The 24,421-nt window shown below is 40.1% G+C and overlaps 1 protein-coding gene across 1 annotated transcript; it reads right to left on the reverse strand.

Annotated features, from left to right (window-relative positions):
* Window positions 1-4,890: 4,890 nt before the first annotated feature.
* On the reverse strand, window positions 4,891-22,620 carry LOC309864805 (uncharacterized protein C6orf163 homolog). Its single transcript, XM_082730618.1, has 5 exons — window positions 22,169-22,620; window positions 18,060-18,154; window positions 16,579-16,686; window positions 10,322-10,524; window positions 4,891-5,395 (listed from the first exon to the last, which is right to left on the reverse strand). Exons 1-5 carry the CDS (start codon window positions 22,314-22,316, stop codon window positions 4,960-4,962), a joined length of 990 nt encoding a protein of 329 aa, XP_082586744.1. The 5' UTR covers window positions 22,317-22,620; the 3' UTR covers window positions 4,891-4,959.
* Between the last annotated feature and the right edge of the window lie 1,801 nt (window positions 22,621-24,421).

The following is a 24,421-nucleotide window of genomic DNA, read 5'->3' on the forward strand; positions in this document are numbered from 1 at the left end:
ATGAGACACAGTGGGTGACTTGGACATACCCCTTGGAGACTGGCTTGCCTAAATTCCTCAGCAATAAAACAGTGGGGTTTAGTCTCACAACTCATCCACTGAGTTTTATTTTTAAAATATTTTTTATTTATTTGAAAGAGAGTGCGAGAAAGAGAGAATGTATGAGCAGGGGGAAGGAAAAGGGAGAGAGTAGAGGGAGAGGAAAAAGTAGACTCCTTACTGCGGGGCTCCAGTCCAGGACCCCAAGATCATGGCCTGAGCTGAAGACAGATGCTTAACCAGCTGAGCCAACCAGATGCCCCACAATTCATCCTTTATATTTGGGATGTTCCCTGGCTCAAGTCCACTGAGTATATCTGTGAGACCAGAAAGCATGAAGCCAGACAGAGCCTCTGGAGCTGCCTGGAACTGAGTGACCACAGTTGCAGGACTTTCTTTTGTATCTTCTTGAGGCCTTCCCCAGAGGCTGCGATTCTCCTTGGATTTCAGAGATCCCAGAGATCATATTTCATCAGATAGGAATCTGGTGGCCTGAACCAACAGAGGAAACAACCATCTACTCTTGGCCACCTGACAGCTTTGAGAAGACAAAACTATGCAAGAACTAGGAAAATTTATCCTTCGGATTGTAGAAGTCACTTTACTAGGAACAAAATTTGCACCAAGCCATTCCTTCACTAATGTGGACAGGACTTAGCACTAAGCAAGAACATCCGATAGAAGGTGACTCAGGGTAAATATTAACACCTGCCAGTATGGCACAACATGAATTAGGAAATGGGGCTGTGAGCACATTATTGTTGCTTCCCCAGCCCTTCACAACATTGTAACACATGTATTCACCATCTTTCTATTCATTTGACTGACCTCTCCAAGATTAAAGACTACCACCGAAGTCATGGACCAAGAACCCAAGCATCTAACATAGTACCTGGCATCTAGTAGGTTGCTTCCTGATGCATGCTGAATAAACAAAGTAATAATTAATATCCCACTGTCTCTATATGTATCCCATAAATTTCTAGAGATTATACACTCTACATTGTAGAGATTCTATAAATGTGATTTTTTTAAAAAGATTTTATTTATTTACTTGACAGAGAGGGAGAGATCACAAGTAGGCAGAGAGGCAGGCAGAGAGAGAGAGAGGAGGAAGCAGGCTCCCTGCTGAGCAGAGAGCCCAATGCGGGGCTTGATCCCAGGACTCTGGGATCATGACCTGAACCTAAGGCAGAGGCTTAACCCACTGAGCCACCCAGGCGCCCCGAGAAATATGATATTTTTAATTGAGATCCATAACTCTGTAATTCTATTATGTAATTAAGTGATATTGCTTCAAATACACAAGTGATAAAATAGCCCTGCTTGCGAACCTGGAGTTGGGAGTGAGGAGACAAGAAATACTGGTGCAGTATAAAGTGACAGGTCAAGGATACTGCTTGGTTCTGGAGTTTGTTATGGGACCTCAGCAGAGAGTCCTCTATGGTCTTTGGTCCAGTGGTGGGAAATAGACACTCAAATAGGTAAGGAGGAAATAGAACTATGAGAAATAGGAAATATCATATATTGTCAAGAATTTTTAAAAAGCAGATTGACAGACTTGGGCCCTCAGAAATTATAAGATCTAACAGGCAGTTGCTATACCCAAAGGGGGTAATTTTAACTTCATTCAACTCAATAGTAAAGTGTTCATATTGGAAACTAACTGGAGTCAAACCCACTTATTTTCAATCTTGCAATTTGAAATCAGATAACAATTGGTTGAATGCGTCCCAACTTCTCAAATAGGTGACCTTATACAGAATGCCTCACACCTCAAAGTGCCTGAAATTCTTCATCCTGTTGCTGTGAGGCAGAAGTGGAATAATGCAGATGAAACACTCACTCACTGCCTGACTTATGATAACCGGACAACAGATGGTGATGTTTCCTCTCCTTTCCTTTTGTGAGTGATCTCAGCCAAGCAAGAAGAGTTCAGCCAAACTCCTCTGATCTATAAGTGAACCTAAGTTTTGCCAAATAGTGTCTATTTGGTGTCCATGTAAATCAGGCCCCCCCAACTAAATACATTTAAACAAGCTTTAAATAGGTTGAGTGGAATCCACGTTAGAGTGACTTCTTCGTAACATCAAGGTCCACTGATCACTAACTAGCCCAACTCCTGTTCTTTGTGACTAAGCTGACTGGGGGTTTCTCCATCTCTCCTAGTGGTATTGTACATCTGTTTTCCAGCCTACAGATCTATTTTCTCCAAAAGCAAGATTCTTTTTTTTTTTTTTGGTGAAATGACTTCTAGAAAATTAAACTGAAGTTACTTCTTAGGATCCCCAGATTAAGTTCCCATGTGGCCTTCAGGAATTAATATATCTTCCTAAATAGCAGAGAACATGGGAACTGCATGCACTTCTATTGTACAGGTAACATCTATGACAACTAAGAAAAATGCACTCTTTAATTTCTCTTTCAAAGAATTCTCCAACACTTTTATAATTTCAATAACTTGCATGGGGCTTAGTATCTGAGGTCTATAATGGTCTCTTTAGGGATTGTACTTGAAGTAAATGATACCAGGAGAGTTAAGTGTTCTCAAGTTAAGTTATGCTAAAAAAAAAAAAAAATGGTTCACTCAAAGAATCTTTTTGAAAATAACCCAATTTAGTCTCAATCAAGTTTCCCTAGAAAACCTTGGAGTAAGGCTCCCACTGAGATTTCAAAAACATATCTCACTTCTAATTTTCACTTGACTTGTAGAGTCTCACCTTTGAGCTACAGGCAATTGATCTCTGTCCAGAACCCTAAGGGGAATCTGTCCTTCTTGACTTTGGAATGGTGGGAGGGAGTATGACCCTCCATAAATTCACCCTTGGGGCTTAGTTGTCTAGGAAAGCTCATTGAGCACGTTTGGGGAAAGTTGTCCAGTTCTGCTCCCCTTCACTCTTGGCTCCCAAGCATGGCCACTGGAACAGTCAGGGTTCCGCACAATAATTCAGAATTTCCCTGCTACAATTCAATGTATTTTGAAAGCAACGCATGACTGGTGGCTACTTAGTGTTTCCACAGGCACTAAATTAGGCTGATGTGCTATAATTGTGAATAACACATGGGCTTGCTGCCAAACAATTCTGTGACCTTCAGCAAGTGACTTTGCTTCTCTGAGTCACAGGTTCCTCATTTTCAAAATTGGGGTCCTCATAGGTATCTAACAGAGTTGCTGTGAGATTTTAGTAAGACAATGTTTAGTAAGGAGCCTAGTGCACTGTCTGGTGCACAGTGCATACTCAGAAATGGCTATTGCTATATTTTCCATTGTGTCATTTTTTAATCCATCAGGATCATCCTTATCAGTGTCATAGAAACAAGAGATTACTGAGGGGTCCCACTGAATGTGGCACTGGAAATATGAGTTACATCTCATTTTTAGTCTGCCATCAGCCTTTCCTTCTTTTTAAAGGAAATTATGCAACCACTTGAGCTCTAATTCTCAGGGCTATATTATCTGGGAAACATTCAAACCTGGAAGAACTTACGGGTTGAGCTGACCAAATCAGGTGAAAGATTTAAGGAAGAGCAAAGATGATGTTCCCCCAGTGTGACTCTGGGAGAGGTAAAGCTGAGTGAGAACAAGGGAAGTGAAAGAAGATCCTCCTGCCATGGTTGGTGCTGACTCCAGACTCTAAAGTAAGTGGCAAATGGGGGCCTGGGATCAGGCAGTCTGTCCTGATAGGATCCCCTGTGATTACTCCTATGACAAGAGGATGATTAGCACTTTGGGGCGTGGAGAGGTAAGTTCTCTGGTGAGTCCAAATTGCTTTAAAAACTCTAAGGAAGCTGTTGTTTGGGATTGGAGTAGGAAAAGGGACAGTAATATTGACAAGGAAAATACTAAAAACACAGCTAATTTAATGTCTTCCAATCTGGTTGAAGACTGAGAAGGTAGGCTCCTTTTTTCAAACCAAAAATACATTGTCTGCTTTCTTTTCATGTTACTTACTATGTCACTGATGCCAAAGTTGTCATGCTGAACTGTGGCTGAAAAGTGAATCCCTTCAGAAGACAGTTTCCCTCTGTTCCCTTTTGGTATGCACTCAAATTTGAATCTGGTGGGTGACTCCAATAACTCAGATACCACAATCAGGTATAACATCCTTCGACTTCCAGGACACAAAAGTAATGCCAGACAGAGAGAACAGACCATGTTCTTCTTGTCCTCATTATAGAATCCACCCAGATACACACTTGCAGAGTACCAACCAGGCATGAGGGCCTTGATGTTCAGGCTGAACAAAATCATGACTAAAAGCGTGGACTCAAGACCATGCTCTCTGGTTGTGATCATTACAAGCTGTATGACTTTGAGAAAGTGACTTAACCTATCTGTGACTGCGTTACTGGTTTGTACCTTTCACACACTGCCGTGAAAATGAGTGAAGTCCTCTTGTGTACCATGTTCAGCGTGCCAGCCCTCTCTGAATTAGCTTGCATAGGGGTCCCAGAATTTAAATTTTATCCTATTGAATTTGAAGGAAATTGCTTTTCTTCCTACAATGCTATTGCACTTCACCAAATAACAGTCTTTACTGGAAATTAGCATACCTCTCCACAACAGGAGTAATCTAAAAACATATCCCTTTACTTGTTTTTAACTGCAGCAAACACTAAAATAGCTACATGTCTGATGTAGGCAAGAATAAAGCCAGTTATAGAAATTTGTTTGGACTTCTTCGAAGAAACTTTTCCCCTTCTAATTAGTTTTGATCCCTCTCACTGTTTTCTCTCCTCAAAAAGACTTAGAACTCAATGTAGCCTGGCATGTGCTTTTTGAGGATTTTGGTTTTCCATCAAAATGCCAGCAGCCCAATGGTGCCTTGGATATGATTGGGGGTCAGTAAGTGGGGTTTTAGTTGATTTATTTAGTCTTTAGAACATTGGCTTTTGTAGTGAAATTTCAGTCAAAGACTTCTAATCAAGAGTTTTTTCATTCTCCTGAATAACAAGGCTGGAAGGTGTTTTCTTTCTTTCTGGTAGAATAAAATCTGCATGTCCTGGCGAAAGCTTAGGAAATGTATAATTGATGTATTTTTGAAATGCTTCCCTTGTTTCCTGTAATTCCTCCTCCAGGAAATCTTTCCAGTTTGTCATAATGCCTAGTTGTTTCGCTACAGATAGCAGCTCCCCCTGAGTGTCAACGAGTTTATCCATCACATTTCCAAGCGTGGTCTTATGTGTCTTCTCTGCTTCTTGAAGCACTTCCTGGACCTCTTCTTGCTTCTGTCTCTGAGCCATACAATAGTACACGTTCATCTCATGTTCTTTTTCTTTTATCATTTGGTTCAAATTCTTGCTCTGATCCTTTATAGCTGTTATACCAGTATTCAGAATTTCCTCCATGGCTTTTCTACAAAAGATAGGGATTTAGAAGTTAGATGGATTAGCCACTAAAAACAAAACGATGTTGTCTTTTGCTTCAGATGTATGAGAAATTGTGGCAGTGTTTAGATGAGCCATCAGTCTAACACAGGGATTACACTAGCTGTTAGCAATCCAAAAACATTTTTTACGAAGGGAGATCACCGACTGTCTTCCCTGCCACGGACTAGGGTGAGGCCTAGTAGCCTAGTGTCTGATGGTAATTTTAGGGACCTGAGTCCTCTGTAGCCAGAAAAACATGAATGCAATGTGATTAAAAATGAAGAAATTGGGTTAGAGTTCTAAGTCATTAGAGAAAGTATTTCTATCAATCCAGCTACTTCCCTTTAGCCAAAGGGGAAGAAATTATACTCACAGTTTTATCTGAACAATTCTCTATGATAGCCACCTCGGGCCTTTTGGTCTCAAAACCTTTCCACTCTTAAAATGACCAAGGAACCCAAACAACTTTTGTTTGTATGGGTGATCTCTAGTGAAACTGACAGTATTAGAATTAAAAGTGAGACATTAAAAAATATTTATACATTTATGTAAGATATTTAAATCTATTAAATGCTAAATGTAATTAATTTACCTTTTTATGAAAAATACACTTTCCAAATTAAAAAAATTTTGGTGAGAAAAGTGGCTTAATTTCATATTTTTTGCAAAAATAGAAAAAAAGATAGATTTTTCATATTGTTTCAATCTATTGTTACATCATACATCATAAAATCCTGGAAAATGCCACTCTGAACTTATGAGCTAATGAGAGTGAAAAGGCAAATAATATCTTTGTATTATTAAGAAAATAGCTTTGACCTCAGGGACCCCCTGATAGGGTCTCAGGGACACTGGGCATTCTTTGGACCACTCTTGGAGAACCACCACTAATGAGTTCCCAGGCCTCTGGTTATAATGTATGTAACTATATGTAATTCATAGCAGCCAACTGTGTTGAATTCTTACCGTGTCCCAGGCAAGCTAACGGATGAGCAACCCATGCATAATTAGCTCGTTTCCTCAAAATGAGTCCATGAGGTGGGTCTATGATTCCACCTATTTTACTGATGAGGAGACTGAGGCTCACGAAGGTTAAGTGACTTGTCCTATTTCACTTAATCAGTACAAGTGGCAAAATGAGCAACCCAGGCAGTCTAAGTCCCGGTCAAAAGCTTTTAGCCATTGCATGCACTTTTGGTGGACATCTCTACTTAACGTAGTTTCAGAAGAACTTCCCAAGATTTGAGAATAAAATGACTTACAAATGTTGATTCAAATATGTATGATTGTTCCTGAAAATCCTCACCCTCTGCCTCTGAGTCTAATACAATCTTCCCAAGACTTAACACCTTCCCTACCTCCTAACTTCTAACCTCCAAGATGCAATTCTCTCATTGTCTCTGATTCTTTCAACTTGACTTTCAAACGTGACAGACTTCCCCAATCATGAAGTAAATATCAGTTGTCCTCAGCCTTTGTGGCTGCTATGCAGTATTTCTCTCCTCCTTTTTCTCACCAGTTAGGCTACATCTATGATTAATAACAAGGGTTAACATTTACTGAATATTTACTGTGTCCAAGGGACTGTGTTAAGCATTTGACATCCATTACATCTCTTAATTTTCATAATAACTGAAGATTGTACAACTTTTATTTATTACCTCTAATTATTCCCATGTAAGAGGGGAGGAAATTGAGGCTTAGGGAGATTTAGTTATTGTTCGGTGACACAACTGAGCAAGTAGGGGAGCTCCTGCCCTTAACCGTGACCTGCTGCAACAGTGTGAGAGAGAGAATTATAAATTTTTTATCAGGAGGACAACACAAGGAAAGTAAAATTTTAGAATTATTATTCTGGTAATAGTATTTAAGCTGAAAAGTAATGGGGTGAAGTAGAGAGATGAACTGGTACTATATTTTGCAACATTCTGGGTATTCAATGATTAGGGTCTGAATTAATGATAAAAAAGAAAGGGGCAGGAAGAGGGAGAGAAAAGGATAAGTTCAAGAAATATTACAAAGCCGTAAGTGCCACAGTTTGTGCTGGCAAGGATACAGGGGAGGCAGAAAGAAGAAAAATCCAGACAAACTTCCCGATTCTCAGCCTGGGTCACAGGAGAATGGAGGTGCCATCAGAAGAAGTCACACTGTAGCCAGAGCCAGGAGGGAGCCTCTACACACACCCTGCCGATTTAGTCTGATGTTTCATAGAATCTTCAGGATATTGGAGACGCTCTAAAGGTGGCGACTAGGGACCCCGGGGCTTTGGTTAGGAGGAACTGGTAGGACACTTCCTTGAGCCAGGCTCAAATCTCCACAGAGGAAGTGGTACTCCTTCTCGGGAACCACAGCTCTGTCCCATGCAGGTGTGAGCTTCCTGCTGGCTTTGCCTGGTTTTCTCCCCGCCCACACAGAGGATGTGTTCATCTATGGGGCCAACTAGAAGGTGCCACCAGATCTGGTCCTAGGTAAGACTGCTCAAATAAAGTGCATCTTAGATCACTCCAGCTCCCACCCTCCGTAGTACCCACCTCACCCTACCCTAACCCACCACTGCCACCCTGGCCTAAAACATCTTGCTCTAGAGATCTCTTCTCACTAAAACGATCTGGTATTTTTTGAAATATCCTTTCCAACTTCTCTCAGCTTATGTCAGAGCTTGAATTTCTGAGCCTGTGGGAGTCACTCCTTTTGGTTTAAGGTCAGAGAATCTCTGATCTTAATTCTGATAATTTCCCTGAAATCATGGAATTGAAGCCAGGAGGAAAGTGGGTGTAGGGCATGGAAAGATGGTCTGGAGCACCCATTCAGCTTTCTATCTCCCCTGTCTGGCATGGTGTCTGGTGTGTATACAACAGGCAACCAATATATGAATGAAAGAATGGGTAGTATAGATGTAGTTCTCCCCAAAACATATTTTATGCCAAACAATTAATTTAAAAACAGCTAAATTAGAGCATTATTAAAGCTTAAAATAACTCATGCTTAAAAAGGTTTCTTAGCATAAGTAAAATATTCATCATAAAAAGTCAATTCTTGTGGTTTATCTAAAATATTTTTTGACTTATACAATTTACCCACAACGATTTTTTTTTTTTTCTCAAAAGAGGGCCTAGAAATCATAATGTATGGGGAAGCAGTAAAGGAACTGGCTTAGTACTTTTTGTTTTTCTTTCTTTTCTCCCCCAAACGAATGCTTGGACAGTCTTTCTCTCTTCTGAAATATCTAGAGGATCACTATGCATTGGGGAGAGGCAGAATTAGAAGCCAAGCGTGGATGTGAGGATGAGACACAGCACATTCTGGATCCGCATTAGGAAGCACATGACAGGCATTCAGCATTTTAATCAACCACTTCAACCCACCTTAAAATTCCTGGAACAAAAGGAATCAGGAGGCTCACCAGTGCCTGGTAGGCATTCAGCAGGAGGAATGGCAGGTTCAACAGGATGACCTCCAATGACCCTCCTGACATGACATGAACTCTCTAAGTTCTCTAAGTGGTGAGGTCTATCTGCCTTCTCTCACTTTATGAGGCTCTCATCTTGGGATTTCAAAATGACACACAGTATTTACATGCAGTGCTGGCTAGAAATTGAATAATTTTTGAATAATTTTCATGTGTGTTCATATGTATCTATAGGATTTGGTCTGATATTTTATAAAATGGGTTCTCAGATAAGAAAACTAGATTACTAAATAAAAAATAGAATCTAATATATAATATTCCAACCTCATTAGACTCTTGAGGAAAAAATAAAGCATGGGAAAAACCATACTAGCAGCTGACTTGTGCTTTGCTCTATTTAGGGACTCTTAGCTTTCTCTCTGTGTGTTTGGGAGGTTATTGAAATGCTACAAGATATATTGCTCACAGGTTTAAAGAATAATATCAGGCTGTTCCTTCCCTTCTACCGATTAAGTGAAGTTTTCATTTTCCCTGTATGTTGCTAAAAGCACACTTTTCAATCTCCTATGTCCATCAGTAAAAGTCATGGTTCTGAAGACAATAAGAGCCAATACTTCATTTCTCCATTCATTCAATTCCTAAATTATAAAGGGATTTGTTCCCAAAATTCATTTGTACATCAAGTATTTACAGTGATACTGAACATTTTGCCTGATGAACCCACAACAAACTATTAACCCATTTTTTTCACTTGAACTATAGCACTGTTAGCACTATTTTAATCAGTTATAACCACATGTTGTAAGGAAAATGTATTCTAAATTTCCACCTGGGAACCTACTGCACCCTGGTCTTGCAGGAGGACTAGTGATATCCCCAACCTGAGGTGACAGGGAAGGGTAGTAAAGCAGTGAGTCAGGACTTAGCACATTTTGCCGTATATATTTCCAAGTGTCAATTCCATTTACAGCATGTATTACGTGTGCAGTAAGGAAAAGACCAAAAGTAACACAATACATACTGGCATATGATATCAACTAACAAATGTAAAGATTGACTTTTATGTGTTTATGGGGAAATATTTCTTGATTCCTCTCCTCAGCCTCTTAAAACTGGAGATACAGAATGCAAAGCACATATTTAGGATGGTAGTTATCTCTTGAGTGGGGAGAGAGGAAGGAAATGTGATTGAGGAAGAACACATGGGAGCGCCAGAAGTGTTTGCAATTTTCAGTCTCTTCAGCGGAGTGGTATATCCTTGAATATTCATGCTATTTTTCTTTAAACTACACACACACTCACACACACACACACACAGAGACATGCATACACATTCTACAATATATTACATATTGTTCTCTATGTTTGAAATACTCCATAATAAAAATGTAAAAACACAGATCCTGGGAAATATCCACCTATGTGCCTCGACCTTATAGCCCTTGCTCCAAGCTGTTTTGGCCGGAGTAAGATAATGATTCGCAAATGTGTTCTCTGGAATACCTTTTCTGGGCCTGCATTGCTTCTTGGGCCATCTGTCTCTCTTCAGCCCTAGCCTTCTCCACAGCCTGGACCTTCTCCCTGTGGCACTCCATCATAATCCTCTGGATTCTATGCACCATGCGTTGTTCCGCAGCCAAGTGTTCTCTCTGTAGCGTGTCTTCCATGTTTTGGTGCACCTCTATCTTGGTTTTGGCTGCCATTTCCTTAAGCAACAGTTAAATAGATTGAGATGTTACAGCTTTGACTTATTTTTATTTTTACTTAATTTTTTAAATATATATTTTTGGTTTTGTTTTACGTGGGCTCCACAAGAGCCTAATGTGGGGCTTGAACTTATAACCCTGAAATCAAGGGTCAGATGCTTAACTGACTGAGCCACCCAGGTGTCCCCAAAGCTTTGATGTTTAAAAATGCACACTAAAAGGTTATTCAAATCATAGTTCATCAACCTGATAGAACGTGCTCCTGTGAACACTGATGATTTAAAAGACTGCGGGGGCACCTGGGTGGTTCAGTCGGCTAAATGTTCAACTCTTGATTTCAGCTCAGGTCATGATCGCTGGGTCATGAGATTGAGCCCTGCCTTGGGCTCCATGTTGGGCACAGAGCCTGCTTAAGACTCTCTCTTTCTCCCTCATGCTTTCTCTCACTCTCAAATAAATAAATAAATAAATAAAGACTGTGTATAATATGGAAGCTTTCATTTACACAATGTTAATACCAGAAATGTTACAAACCATAAAACATAAATATTTATATAGGTAATATTGGAATATTCCCTAATATGCAAAAAGGAAAATAGATCTTTTTTCTTTGATTGTCCAAATATTCTATAATATCGTGTTAGAGATACATAATATGATTCTCCTTTAGGAAGTCAATCCTGGAAAATGACAGAAATAATTACTATGTCTCCCAAGTGTCTCTTGGGTATGAGAGAACGTGAAGCTCAAGCAGCTAACAGTTGCCCATTACTATAGTCACAGAAGCTTGTCTTCTGGTCCTCTTGCCATCTGAGCATTCTAGCTCATTAGCATTGAGGGGCTCTTTGTCTTTCCCAAGGGGACAGGAACAAGAGCTTCATTGCTCCAGAGTAAAAGGACCTGTGGATGCCTTTGGCCAAGTAAAGAGGGGAAGCACTAGTCAAACCAGGACTCAGGAAAAACAGATTTTCAAGGAAAACCCTGTAACCATTTTGGAAATGGCTACTAACTGCACTGTGTGCCAGGCACTGTGCTAGGCCCATATAGTACAAACACAAGAAGACTGGGATCCTTCTCCTTGAAGACTCCGTGTTTAATGCAGATCTAGAGGAAACCAGCAACTTAATCATGCAGAGTGTTTTAGTAAAAATGCAAGAAAGGAGGAGCAATGAATTCCGTCTAAAGTTTTCAAAATTTCACTTAAAAGTAAATTTTTATCTCTATTTTAAGGATAACGAGAGGGCATAAAGAAGTTATTTCACAGAACTAGGAACAGAAATAGGATTCTCAATGACAATTTCTTGCTTTATTGCTGGCTGTGATGCTAGAGTCTTCCAAGAGATTCATCAATTTATTTTCATTCCAGAAACCCTGTACAATCTTCTAATCACAGTGAGGATCTCTGCTTGCTTTCTCTCTTTCTTTCTTTTGAACTCTGTGTCTCAGTAGAAACTGAAACTACTTTAGCTTTTGAGAAAAAAAGTGTTTCAACAATTAAAACATTTGTTAGATTTTTTTTTTTTTTAAGATTTCATTTATTTATTTGACAGAGACACAGCAAGAGAGGGAACATAAGCAGGGGGAGTGGGAAAGGGAGAAGCAGGTTTCCCATTGAGCCAAGAGCCCAGTGCAGAGCTCTACCACTTCCAGGACCCTGGGATCATGACCTGAGCCAGAGGTAGTCACTTAACCAACTGAGCCACCCAGGCGCCCCAAGACTTCCGTTTTTTTCAAGACAAGGAACGTTTTCAACCTCCCACTTTGGCTATGCCAAGGATAACAATTTTAAAAAATGAATAAAACAACAAAATAATTTTAAGAATCTCTCCAGAGTGGCCTCAGTTCATTTATTTACAAAGAAATGTTAAGGAAAACATTGGCTGTTTAGAAATGCCAGCTAGGTTTTCCATATGCAGAAGGCTTTGTCTCTGAAAAGACCAGAACTTTTTGATGATAAAACATTTTACGTGGAAATACTTCTAAATGTCTTTAACATTTATCTTACTTCATAAAAAAGAGTATAGTGAACATATTTTAACCCTTCTTGATGACCCAGGCTGGCAGATAAAAGAGAACAATTGTATTGAGCTAAATACTTTATACTATACTTAGTAATTGTTCAAGTTATTGGGCTACTTGTCTCTGTTAGAAATGATCCCAGACTGCTTTGCTTTTTGAGATCCGATATCTGATTTTTGTAATTTTTTCTTATTCTTCACATGCTGTTGTGCTGAGGACCCTCTTTTCACTGCTGTCTGTGAGCTCCTTTTTGTCATTTCTAGTTTTAATCTATTTTGGATTTGTGACACTGAGCAGCCACATCTGCTGGGTTCATGCTGTCAAGTAAGTGTAAATAACATTTGAGTGGGGAATGGAGAGGTTCTGCTATGAGTAATAAGCCTGAGTTTCTGTCTTGTAGTCGGAGGCTTTATTTAAATTCCTCAGGGATATTTTAAATTATTTCTGGGTTTTCAAGTATATTCTCAGTAATTGAGATTGCTGAATGGTTGAGTTTTAGATAGATGGAGTATCATAAACTATTTCTATTTGAATCACAGAATTTTAAAATAACACTCCAGCCCTTAATTTTGGCTGGGTTCTGAGCTGGGATTCAAAGAATTAAACGAATCCTTCTTTTATGTAATGATGTATTAAAGCAAAATCATTTTACTGCCTCACAAAGTATGTGGAATACATATTTAAGGTTACAAAAATAATTCAATGACTGACTGTTTGGCAGTGTTCGTATTCAATGGAAAGTCTCCCAGTTAAATTACTTTTGCTGAAATGCATTTTGAGTAAATCAGCTCATATATTGAGATATTGTAAGAAACAGCCTCATGAAATCCATCATATTTGCTGCACTGATGTGTGACAGACATTTATGACATGATGTCTCCCTTAGAAGAAGTTTCTCTCAGCTATCACGTGTAGGAATATCTGGGCCTCTCTGAGTATCTGATTTGGTTTTGCCTAATGGACATGGTGATTCATGGCACTTTCCTCTTTGCACTGACTGCCAGAAAGTTCAAGGCCCAAATAGTGATAATTGCACAGAAACTGATGCATATATACACTTTTAAGTTTTTGATTCATTCCTGATTTCATTATATTTTCTACTCTAATTTTCCCTTAGCTTCCATGTTATCATTCCGTTTTCAATATCACTGTATTTGGAAAAAGTTAATATAAACGTCTTTGCAAAGTACTACCTACCCATTGTCCATTGGATAAGATCTTGAAATTTTGTTTAACAGCAAGCACTAAGACTTACACCAAATTCTTTTTTTTTTCTAAGATTTTATTTATTTATTTGTCAGAGAGAGTGAGCACAGGCAGGCAGAGGCAGAGGGAGAAGCAGGCTCCCAGCTGAGCAAGGAGCCCGATCCCAAAACCCTGGGATCATGACCTGAGCCAAAGGCAGCCACTTAACCAACTGAGCCACCCAGGCGTCCTGAATATCATAATATCATAAAAGAGTAATAATATCATAAAAGATCTTAATATCATAAAAGAGTAATACCTGGTGAGATCTACGTATCTAATTTAATGGTATTTGGTTTTAGAATAGCTTGGTTTTCTGCTCTTCATACTGTCGATCTCAAACTATAATACATGTGAGAATCAGATGGGCTTCTGGTTAAAAACCTAGCCCCTGACTGTGTAGGTCAGGTGGGGCCTGGAAATCTGCATGTTAAGCTCCTAGATGAGTAGACTCTAAAGTAGGTTGTTCATAGACACCACTTGAGAAGCAATAATGATGTGTATGTCTGGGTACCCTACGTTGAAACAATCCTATGCATCCCTCTAAAGACAAATCACTCCTTCGTTACACTAAAAATATCCGTGGGTGCCCAGATGGCTCAGTTGGTAAAGCATCTGCCTTCAGCTCAGGTCATGATCCCAGGGTCCTAGGATCAAGTGCTGTGTCAGGCTTCCTGCTCAGGAGGGAGTCTGCTTCCCCCTCTCCCTTTCCCCCATGCCCACTTCTCTGTGTGTGCACACTCTCTCTCTCAAATAAATGAATAAAATCTTTAAGAAAATACATCCTTGGGGCATCTGGGTGGCTCAGTGGGTTGAGCCGCTGCCTTCAGCTCAGGTCATGATCTCAGGGTCCTGGGATCGAGCCCCATGTCGGGCTCTCAACTCAGCGGGGAGCCTGTTTCCCCCTGCCTCTCTGCCTACTTGTGAGCTCTCTCTCTCTCTCTCTCTCTCTCTCTGTCAAATAAATAAATAAAATCTTTTAAAAAAAGAAAGAAAGAAAATATGTCCCTGAGATGGCAGTATAAATGTGAATTCCCAAACCCTAGACGAATATTTTAGAAAGGTCAACCTCCTTCTAACTCTTCCCCTTCACATCTTCTTAGGAATTCTACTTCAGCACCAAGTGGATCAACTCCAGGCAAAGGCTATATGGGGTACAATCAACGTGAGTTCCTTAAAACTGGCATCACAGCTTGGTCATCCTTGTATTTTCACAGCCTAATGCCAGGAGTGATATTCAAAATGTATGTTCTCTGACAGCAGTACTGGTGCAGGGGCCTGCAGTTCCCCCACTGTTTTAAAGGGTTGCCCCCTTCATTGTTGGATTGGGGGAGGTCTTGGAGTCTGAGGGAATAGCCAGGGAGACTGGGTGGGGGGGTGTCATTATTTATCAACTGATAGAGAAGTATTTAAATACTTAGAGCCATACCGGCAGATGTCAGTGGTGCAGCAGTCCATGTACATGTGCTTAAATGCTCTTCATGTTTTGAGCTAAAAGAGGGAATGGGCGGGGAACCCCTGCAGCCCGCTTCTCAGGGACCACGGCCACTAGAGCCAAGCAGGGAGGATCCTGGGGCAGAGCTCCTTTTCCTGCCAACAAATTTCTTGAGGACAAGGACAGTCTATTTAATCTCATCTAATACCCATCTGATATATAGTAGGTGCTCATTACCAAAACAATGAATAAATGGGCTGGTAGTCCCTGAATTGTTTGTTAGTTCTGTTCTTATTAAGTTATGCTAAATCTGGGGCCAGACTTCTGCCACCTTCCCTCCAGCCTCTGCCCATAAATCATCGCATCTACACCACATCCTGTCCTGTCCCTCCCGTGGCTGCCATATGAAAACATTTCTATATCCTTTTTCTTTGATCAGATTTTGTAACTGAGGTATATAACTAAATAATGAATTCCTGGACCTCTGCCTGGAAAGCAGGCCAGTTACCTACAGTTGGGTGCTTGAACAAGATCCAGGTTAGAAAGAGGACCCCTCATTTTATGCCCTCTGGTGCTGCAGGAAATACTTCAGTAACAGTTTAGGGTCCCTCTAGGCACTGCAGTAAATGCAAATTGAGGGAAGAGGAGGCAATCAGAAAGCTTGGAAGAAGGAAGAAAATAGCCTACTTCATTTGTTTGGCCCCAACTTGAACACTTGCTAGGTCAAGGCTCTGTGCTAGACGCTGGGCTAGAGTGGGAACGAAAGACATGCCTACTGGAGGCTACTGTCATGTGTGGGGCAGAAGTAATCATGCAGGCTATTTAACTGCAGTGTTGACGGATGAGGACAGCTATAAAAGGGGACAAGGTGTCAAGGCAGTGCACAGTGGCAGGGAAGAGCTTATCAGGTAAAACTTCCCTCAAGTTTGAGCTAAATCCCAGGTTTGAGCTAAATCCCATGAAGTGGGGGAAGAACATTCTGCAAAGATCCTGAGGTGGGAAGGAGGTGGTGCATTCAGGTTTGAGGACCCAAAAAAGGGCAGTGAGAGAGAAGGGCTGGGGCAAGAGATGTGGTGGGTAACGTAGACGGGGTAGCTCCTTTGGGCCTTGAAACCCCATAAAAGTTTGGATTCATCACATCAGAGACCATGGGATTCCCCCACACCCATCCATCACTGCTGCTCTCATCTGTGAGTTCAGCATCTCTTCTGTAAAAATCCTGGGTCTCCCACCCAACCGCCAGGAAACATCGATTGAAGTTTTACATATTTTGTTTTTTCTCTCACTCGTTTGCCAGCGCTTTTTACTAACCTATGTACCCTTACAAAAGACAACAAACAAGTCATCATAAAAACCTGTAAATCTTTTTGGTGTGCTTCTTTCAGAATCTGAATATCAATTTTGTGTTGGTTATTTGCTTCCTCAAGTGCTTTCTCGACTGCTTGTTTTTGACGTTCATCAGCCTTTGAAAGAAACAGCCCATATGTATGAATATTTATAATGTATAAACTTACATTAACACAAATTTTTAACGTTCACTGAAAATTAGCAACCATGATGGGGCCCCTAATTACTTGTTCTGTTCCCATCTCAAATCTCCCACAGCAAACTGGCTGCCTTAGCCAGAGATGCCTTAACACATCCTCCCGCTGATGGCTAACATCACTATTCTGTGAATTGCTAAACAGAGTTTACTGTAAGCTGCTGAGCTGTCTTTTCTTTGGCACTGTATTTGTTGCTTGACTATCAAAGGAATGTGTGCTCATTCCAGAAAATCTGGAAAATACAGAGAAGTGTAAAGATGCACAAAGCTAGAACTTGCAGAGAAAGGCGGCTGAGCACCATCCCTGACCTCCATCAGACGTTCAGAAAGAGGTTTTATTATTTTATCTGAAGAGAATGCCTAGATCATTAGATATGCTGGCATGTAAACTGGAGATTACTCATAAAAGCACTGCTTTGTATTAGGGTATATAAGTAACAGGTTGCAATTGATTTGAATTTTACTCTTATTGATAAAGAGAGATGACTACTAAGGCTTTTATTCATATTACCCTTTGTACTTGGAACATTTTGCACTTCCAAAGTACTCTAATACAAAGCTTGTGCTGGCACAGATGCTGGACAATTCTAACACTCTTTGTGATGATGTCTATGTTATAAAGAAACTGAGAATTAAGGTTCCAAGTACTGTGGCTTGTCCTGGTCTCACAGAGATTCTCTTTGGGAAGTTGTTTGTTATTCTGCCTATGACTGGAAGAAGTAGGGGCTGAAGGATTGAGATTTTGCTTTAGTTAAGTGTCTGGGATCTGACTGTGAGTCCCAACACACTCAAATTGCCCCTACAACCCTCAGCAGTCACAGGGACAAGGTATCAAGGAGTTTGGAGAGAACGGAGCAAAGAGAGCAGACCATATGCAGAATTTTGCAAAACTAGGCACTTGGTCAGGGGTGTTATACACTGTACAAATAGGAAGCAATAATAAGCAATTATCAACAAGGATTTGTTTTTTAAGTTTTAATCCAGTGAGATTAAAGTAAGCACGAGTGATCCACACAGAGGGGCAATTCAGAAGGAAGGAAGCTCCTAATGGTGTCCGCTTCTCACTGAACACCCCGTGTTCCAGAACATTATTTCATTGAACTCTGTTAACAATCCTATAAAATCTTACTGTTCCTCTTTTACATGTGAAGAAGCTGAGACTGCAGAGTTGAAGAACTCGCCCAAGGTCCCACAGATAACCAGGGTTCAGTCAGTTCTGCCAATGGTTTTAGACAAATCCAGAGAGTGAAAGAACCATAAACATGCATTTAGTTGATATCCAGCTTCTTTTACCTGAACCCATACGTCAGCTTCTGCTTTTGCAATAAGTTCTTTGAGTGCTGCCTCTTGAAATTGCTCTTCTTTACTCAGGATATCTGCCCCGATATCTGTGTATTTGAGGAAAAATAATCACAAGAATCCACAGGCTGTTTTTTCCTTTTCACTATCACCTAGTTATTAGTATTCTCTAAAAGATATACCTTTTAGATGCCAATCTTTTCTTTAAAGATACCGATGAAAAGGGTAGGTTTTTCCCTAATTAATGAGGAGGGAACTCACAGCATCGTTGGATCTGGAGACAGGATGTTCCCTTCCTCACACTCAGGCCACACAATAAGCAACTGGGGAAGTAAAGTGGCAGAAAACAGCACATTCTGTGGTCCCAGAGCAGAGCCGTGAGAGAGTATTAGAGTGATACTAGCACGTTATCCTGCTCCCCTCTCTCTGCCCTGATCTGGGTGCTGGTGTTACCTCTCAGACAGATGGTAGCACAATGCTCTCTTCACTCTGTTGCAGGCCTTTCTTCATGTGTAGGTCTTCATGGTTTAGCTGCTTCCGTTGTGGAGTGAGTAAGCGGGTACCTGTTTAGTACTTCTCGGTCAAGTATCTCATTTAAAGTCCACATGATAATACTCCCATAATAATAGCCTCTCTACTTAGACAAGAAAATAAAAGCCAAAGGGGTTAGAGGATGACATGGTGCCAGGTAGTGAGGGACAGAGCTAGACCTGCAGCTGAGCTCCCTCTTCGCCTGCCAGAGCGGACCGTCATGTGGCTCAGGACCTGCGTGCAGGCGACCAGCCTTCTCAGTGCTCAAATCACACACAGTGTCATCTTTTCCTCAGTCTAAACTCTTTATCATTCCACTTAACTCTCACATCTTAGATTTACTGAATTATTAAATTTTCATGTGTTTAGGTCTTGACGATCAACTTCTGAAAATTACAAAACGTATCTTACATTACCGTGTCTCTCTCCCAATGCCTGGCTTAGTAATAAGTACAGAGAAGGCACTGTGACTTTATGTTCACAAAGTCACTGTGAACATATGTGTTTGCCAAACATCTCTGCTCTCCCTCTGGTAACAGGACCCATTTCTCTCAAGAATGTTCCTCTCTCACGTCAGGTTGTTCTCGAGGGACTGCAAATCACAGCAGCCAATCTACTTAGCCCATTATATTGTCACCATCTTCCAGGCCACACAGTTGGCCCAGGGTTGGGCACATGCTCCAGCGTGGACAGCCAGGCTCCTCTTTAGGATTTTATGTAAGGATGTGAGGAGAACATAGCTTTTTCCTCTAAGATTTCTAAGTTGGAGGTAATAGGCACTTAGAGCAGTTTGGGACACTTCTACTCTTTTCCCAGCTGCTGGAATAAGTCTGGCTGGTAGTAAATAATTAGGCCAACTCATTGAGAGCAAGCATGGATAGACTGAAAGCCCTGGTACTGGATCCTTCTTGGGTTTCTCTGTTAAAGGGTCAAGGAATTCTCTTTTATGCATAGTCTGAGTTGTATTTCTGTCACCTGCAACTGAAAAATCCATGTTTGATGGCATTAAGAGTCTTGCTATTAGATTAGTGAATTTAAGCACATAGGGCAGTGACTACTATGGTAGAGATGGGCATATACTACATAGGCTCAACACTGTGTAGGTATGATAATGAAAGATCTAGGGAGAAAGGTGACTAAGCATGGACCATCAATGTACTAAAACTTCATAAAAATGTAATACAACTGTGGGCTATTACTTTTTAATGCTTTAATTTCATTATTTTATATTAATTGTTCTCAACCCTAATTGTACAACAGGATTCCCGCATAGCTTTAAAAAAAAAAAAAATACCTGGAAAGGAAGACTACTAATACAAAGAACAACTTGGATGGATCTCAAGGGCATAAGCTGAGTGAAAAAAGTCAATTTCAAAGATTTACATACTATATGATTCTATTTATATAACATTCTCAAAGGGATAAGATTATAGTGATGGAGAACAGATTAGTGGTTGCCAGTGGCTCAGGGTAGGGTGTGTTAAGGGGTAACACAGGGAGTTATTTGTGGTGACAGAGCAGTTCTCTGTCCTGATTGTGGTGATGGTTACATAAGCCTACACGTGATTAATTTCATAATCTATACCAAGAAAAAAATGAACGTAAGGTCTGCACCTGAGTTAACAGTATTGTTCCAATACCAATTTCCTGGTTTTGACAATATACTAGCATTATGTAAGATACCAATGAGAAAAACTGGAGTACAAGGGAACTTTGTTCTGTTTTTAAAACTGTGAGTCTCAATTTCCAAATGAAAAGCTATTAAAATATAAAACAAATATAAAAAAATAAAAAGGGGCTCCTGGGTGGCTCAGTGGGTTAAGCCTCTGACTTCAGCTCAGGTCATGATCTCAGGGTCCTGGGATAGAGCCCTGCATCAGGCTCTCTGCTCAGCGGGGAGCCTGCATCCCCCCCACCCCCTGACTGCCTCTCTGCCTACTTGTGATCTCTGTCACATAAATAAATAAAAATCTTTATTTAAAAAAAAAAAAATCATTTAAATAAATAAATAAATAAATAACCAACACATGCTGAAGTCTGATTCTGAAGGTTCTAATTTAGTGGGTCTGTATTAAATTAACATTAAGTCCTGTGACTCTGTATTAAGATATCGTTAGTAAAAACAAATGTTTTAAAAGCTGTGTGAACTGGGGCACCAGGGTAGCTCAGTTAGTTAAGCATCTGACTCTTGATCTCAGCTCAGGTCTTGATCTCAGGGTTGTGAGTTCAAACCCCATGTCAGGCTCCATGCTGGGTACAGATCCTACTTAAACACATAACACATACACGGGGCATCTGGGTGACTCAGTGGGTTAAGCCTCTGCCTTTGGCTCAGGTCATGATCTCAGGGTCCTGGGATGGAGCCCCATATCAGGTTCTCTGCTCAGCAGGAAGCCTGCTTCCCCCGCCCTGCTTCTGCCTGCCTCTCTGCTTACTTGCAATCTCTCTGTCAAATAAATAAATAAAATCTTTAAAACACACACACACAAGTAAAAGCTGTGTACACTGCTATGGTTGAGAACTACTGACCTATGCAATATTTATTTAACATTTATACAAACATTTCTACATGCTCCTGAATTTATTTAAAAAGAACAGAGAATTTTGACTCTTTTGACTTATAATAGTCAATCACAAATAGAGGTCACTGAATATAAAATATTAATTTCTAATTAGGTTTAATTTATCTACTTAATGTTTGGATTCAGATATCTCAGAAGGCATAAGGAATCGATCTATAAACACATATCTAAGAATGGATATCCACTGCCTGAGCATAAAAAGTTAAATCATTTTAGATGTTATAATTAATGTACTGAAAGTTAAAATCAGTCTTGGTGTTGACATTTGTAGAGGATGATTCCAATCTGGTCTCCCCTACACCATAGTGTTTTCAAAAGATTCTCCTTTCTTTAGCTTCTCATATTTTCAAAGATCAGGAGTGAAATCAAATCACTAGTTTACCAGGTTACAGGAAGAGAGGATCAGAGAAGTATTTTGAGAGCCCTTAGGAAAACATTTTAAGGCTCAAAGTCAGACTGCAAACTCTGATGGGAAGAAAGAGAGAAGCAAACCTGTGATGACAATCTGATTTGCTTAGACAGTAAATAGTCTCAGGTTAATTTCCACGTTATCTACATTTATGTCAGCAGCTACTAGTAAAGGTTATAGTGTCACTACCTATTAAGGTGTTACTTAGAGGTATTTCCTCCCCTATGTGTAAGGAAGGTGCCCAAGTACAGACAAGGGCAAAAAGAACTTCCATGTACTATTATGTGTCAACAAATATTTCATCAAAGCCTCATAACCAATCTACAAATAGGTATTAACATCCCTATTTAATATAGGGTCCCTAACATCCCTATAACACAGACTGAGAGGCTAAGTGTACTGTCTAAGACACACAACTGGTCTGTGGAGAAGCTAGTTTTCAACCCACACTCTTCTCGTGCCACACAGACACCCCTGTAAGACAAGCAACTTTCAGAAGACCTGGTAAAAGTCTATACAGCAGAAAGAATGATACATAATGCTATCAAATATTTGAACAAAGTAAAAGAGCATTCACTTACCCAGTATATCTTTGTGAGTGTAAAAGCGGGTCTTAAATGGCTTGTATTCATGGATCCGTTTGAAGGTTTCCCCAAAAGGGGCTGGTGGAATTATTTTATTACAAACAGCACAGCAAACAAAGCTTGTGTAATTCGGATTTCTGATCATAATTAAATTTTAGATGTCTTTCACTATGTGCAGTTAAAGTACTCTTATGATATGGAAAAAAAAAGTTTTAAGAAAAGCTAGAAGTTTAAGAAAGCTGTTAGAGGTTCAGGGTTTTAGGACAATGTTAGAGGCTGGTAAGAATAAAATGATTTGCCATGATTAGGTAGTGATTATGTGCCTAATGGCAAAGAATGGTTCTGAAAGTCTTTGCCACATAAGGTATGGGCACTGGATTTGGGAAGATTTAAGCAGTGGCTCTCTTCCAGACTCTAGCATTAAATTGTTAACTTACTTAGCAACTGTTGCTAGGTAAGACAAGCTTTGCTCATAAAAGCAACTAGAAATAATGACCAAAGGAGAATGGTATAGCCATTCATTTCCCAGATATTCTGTATGAGTTTCCTTTTGCTGCTGTAACAAATTACCATACATTTAGTGATTTAAAACAACACAAATTTATCCTCTTGCAGTTCTGGAGGTCAGAAATCCAAAATGAATCTTACGAGGCTAAAACAAAGGTATTAACAGGGTTGTTTCCTTCTGGAGGATTTAGGGGAGAGTCTTTCCTTGCCTTTTTTACCTTCTGAGGCAAACAAATTCCTTCGCTCATTATCTCACATCACGTAGCCTTTTCTACCCGTGTGCATGATGACATTGCTTCTTTCTCTGATCTTCAGCCTCCTACTTACAAGGATCTCTGGGACTATATCAGGCCCATATCGATAATAAATGGTAATTTCCTCCTCTCAAAATCCCTAACTTGATCATATCTGCCAAGTTCCTTCTGCCATATAAGGTAACATATTCACAGGTTCTAGGAATTAGGATCTGACCACTTTGGGGGTGGGGTGGGACAGGGGAATCATTATTCAGCCAACCACACTTTCTTTGTTCTTTTTTCCCTTTCCTTCCTTCTCTCCTTCCTTCCTATACTTTCTTTTAAATGGTTTACTTAGGGGCGCTTGGTTGGCTCAGTGGGTTAAAGCCTCTGCCTTCGGCTCAGGTCATGATCCCGGGGTCCTGGGACGGAGCCCTGAATCGGGCCTCTGCTCAGTGGGGAGCCTGCTTCCTCTTCTCTCTCTGCCTGCCTCTCTGCCTACTTGTGATCTCTGTCTGTCAAATAAATAAATAAGATCTTTAAAAAAAAAAAAAGAAAGAAAGAAAATGCAACTTTGTAAGTTTAAAAAAAAAATGGTTTATTTAAAGAATTGATTTCTTTTAGGCCAGCAAAGGAGAGAACTTAATTTTTTTTCAGGTTATCTATAAATGTGACATTTTGGTGTCATGAAGGTAAGATGGGGAAACATCACCGTATCTTAAAGGAAAAATTACTTTCCTTTAGTCAGCACTCAAAATTAATAAGCCTGGTTTTTAAAATCACATAGTTAAGTAATTTGTTGTCCTTGTTTTAAAATGGAGAGTCCTGCATCCAAGAACCACCTCCACGCCTGAAAACCCAGGAAAAGATTGGTCACCCTGTGGAGGATAAGGCTACAAACCAATAAATAACAACACTGTTTATTCAGAAAATGGCTTGAAAACCAATTTATCAACTGAACAGCTTGCTCCTCTGGACAAATAGCTCTTCTATCACAACAGACTACTTCCCTGGGCAAAAAAATCACTTACTACTTATTAATAGTTTACTTACGAAGACTCGCTTCAAGACCTAACCTATTATGTTACTGAGTTTGCCAATCTCAACCAGATTCCCACACTGAAAGACCTTCCTTTTACGTGAACCCTGACTCCAAAATGCTGTGCATCTCATGCCCAGACCATCCCCTTCTTAGACACAACTGACTGTGTCAAAGTGGCATTTTCCCTTAGGGAATGAATGAGAATATCAATACACAGCCAGGCAGCCTTTGATACTGTGCGTACACATGGCCTGTGCTATGTATAACTTGTAACCACACTGTAAAAAAGTATCGTAGTTAAATTTCTTGTTCCTAAAATTCAGTGTGACTGTTCCCTCCCTTTATTTTTCATAGCTGTGCACCTTACTGAATCCACTGTATAAATGTCAACAAATATTTCATTATAGCCTCATAACCAACCTGAAAGATAGTGATTATCTATGAGAGAATAACCCAATGCAATTG

This window comes from Mustela nivalis (assembly GCF_964662115.1).
Source record: "Mustela nivalis genome assembly, chromosome: 5".
Classification (NCBI taxonomy): Eukaryota; Metazoa; Chordata; class Mammalia; order Carnivora; family Mustelidae; genus Mustela; species Mustela nivalis.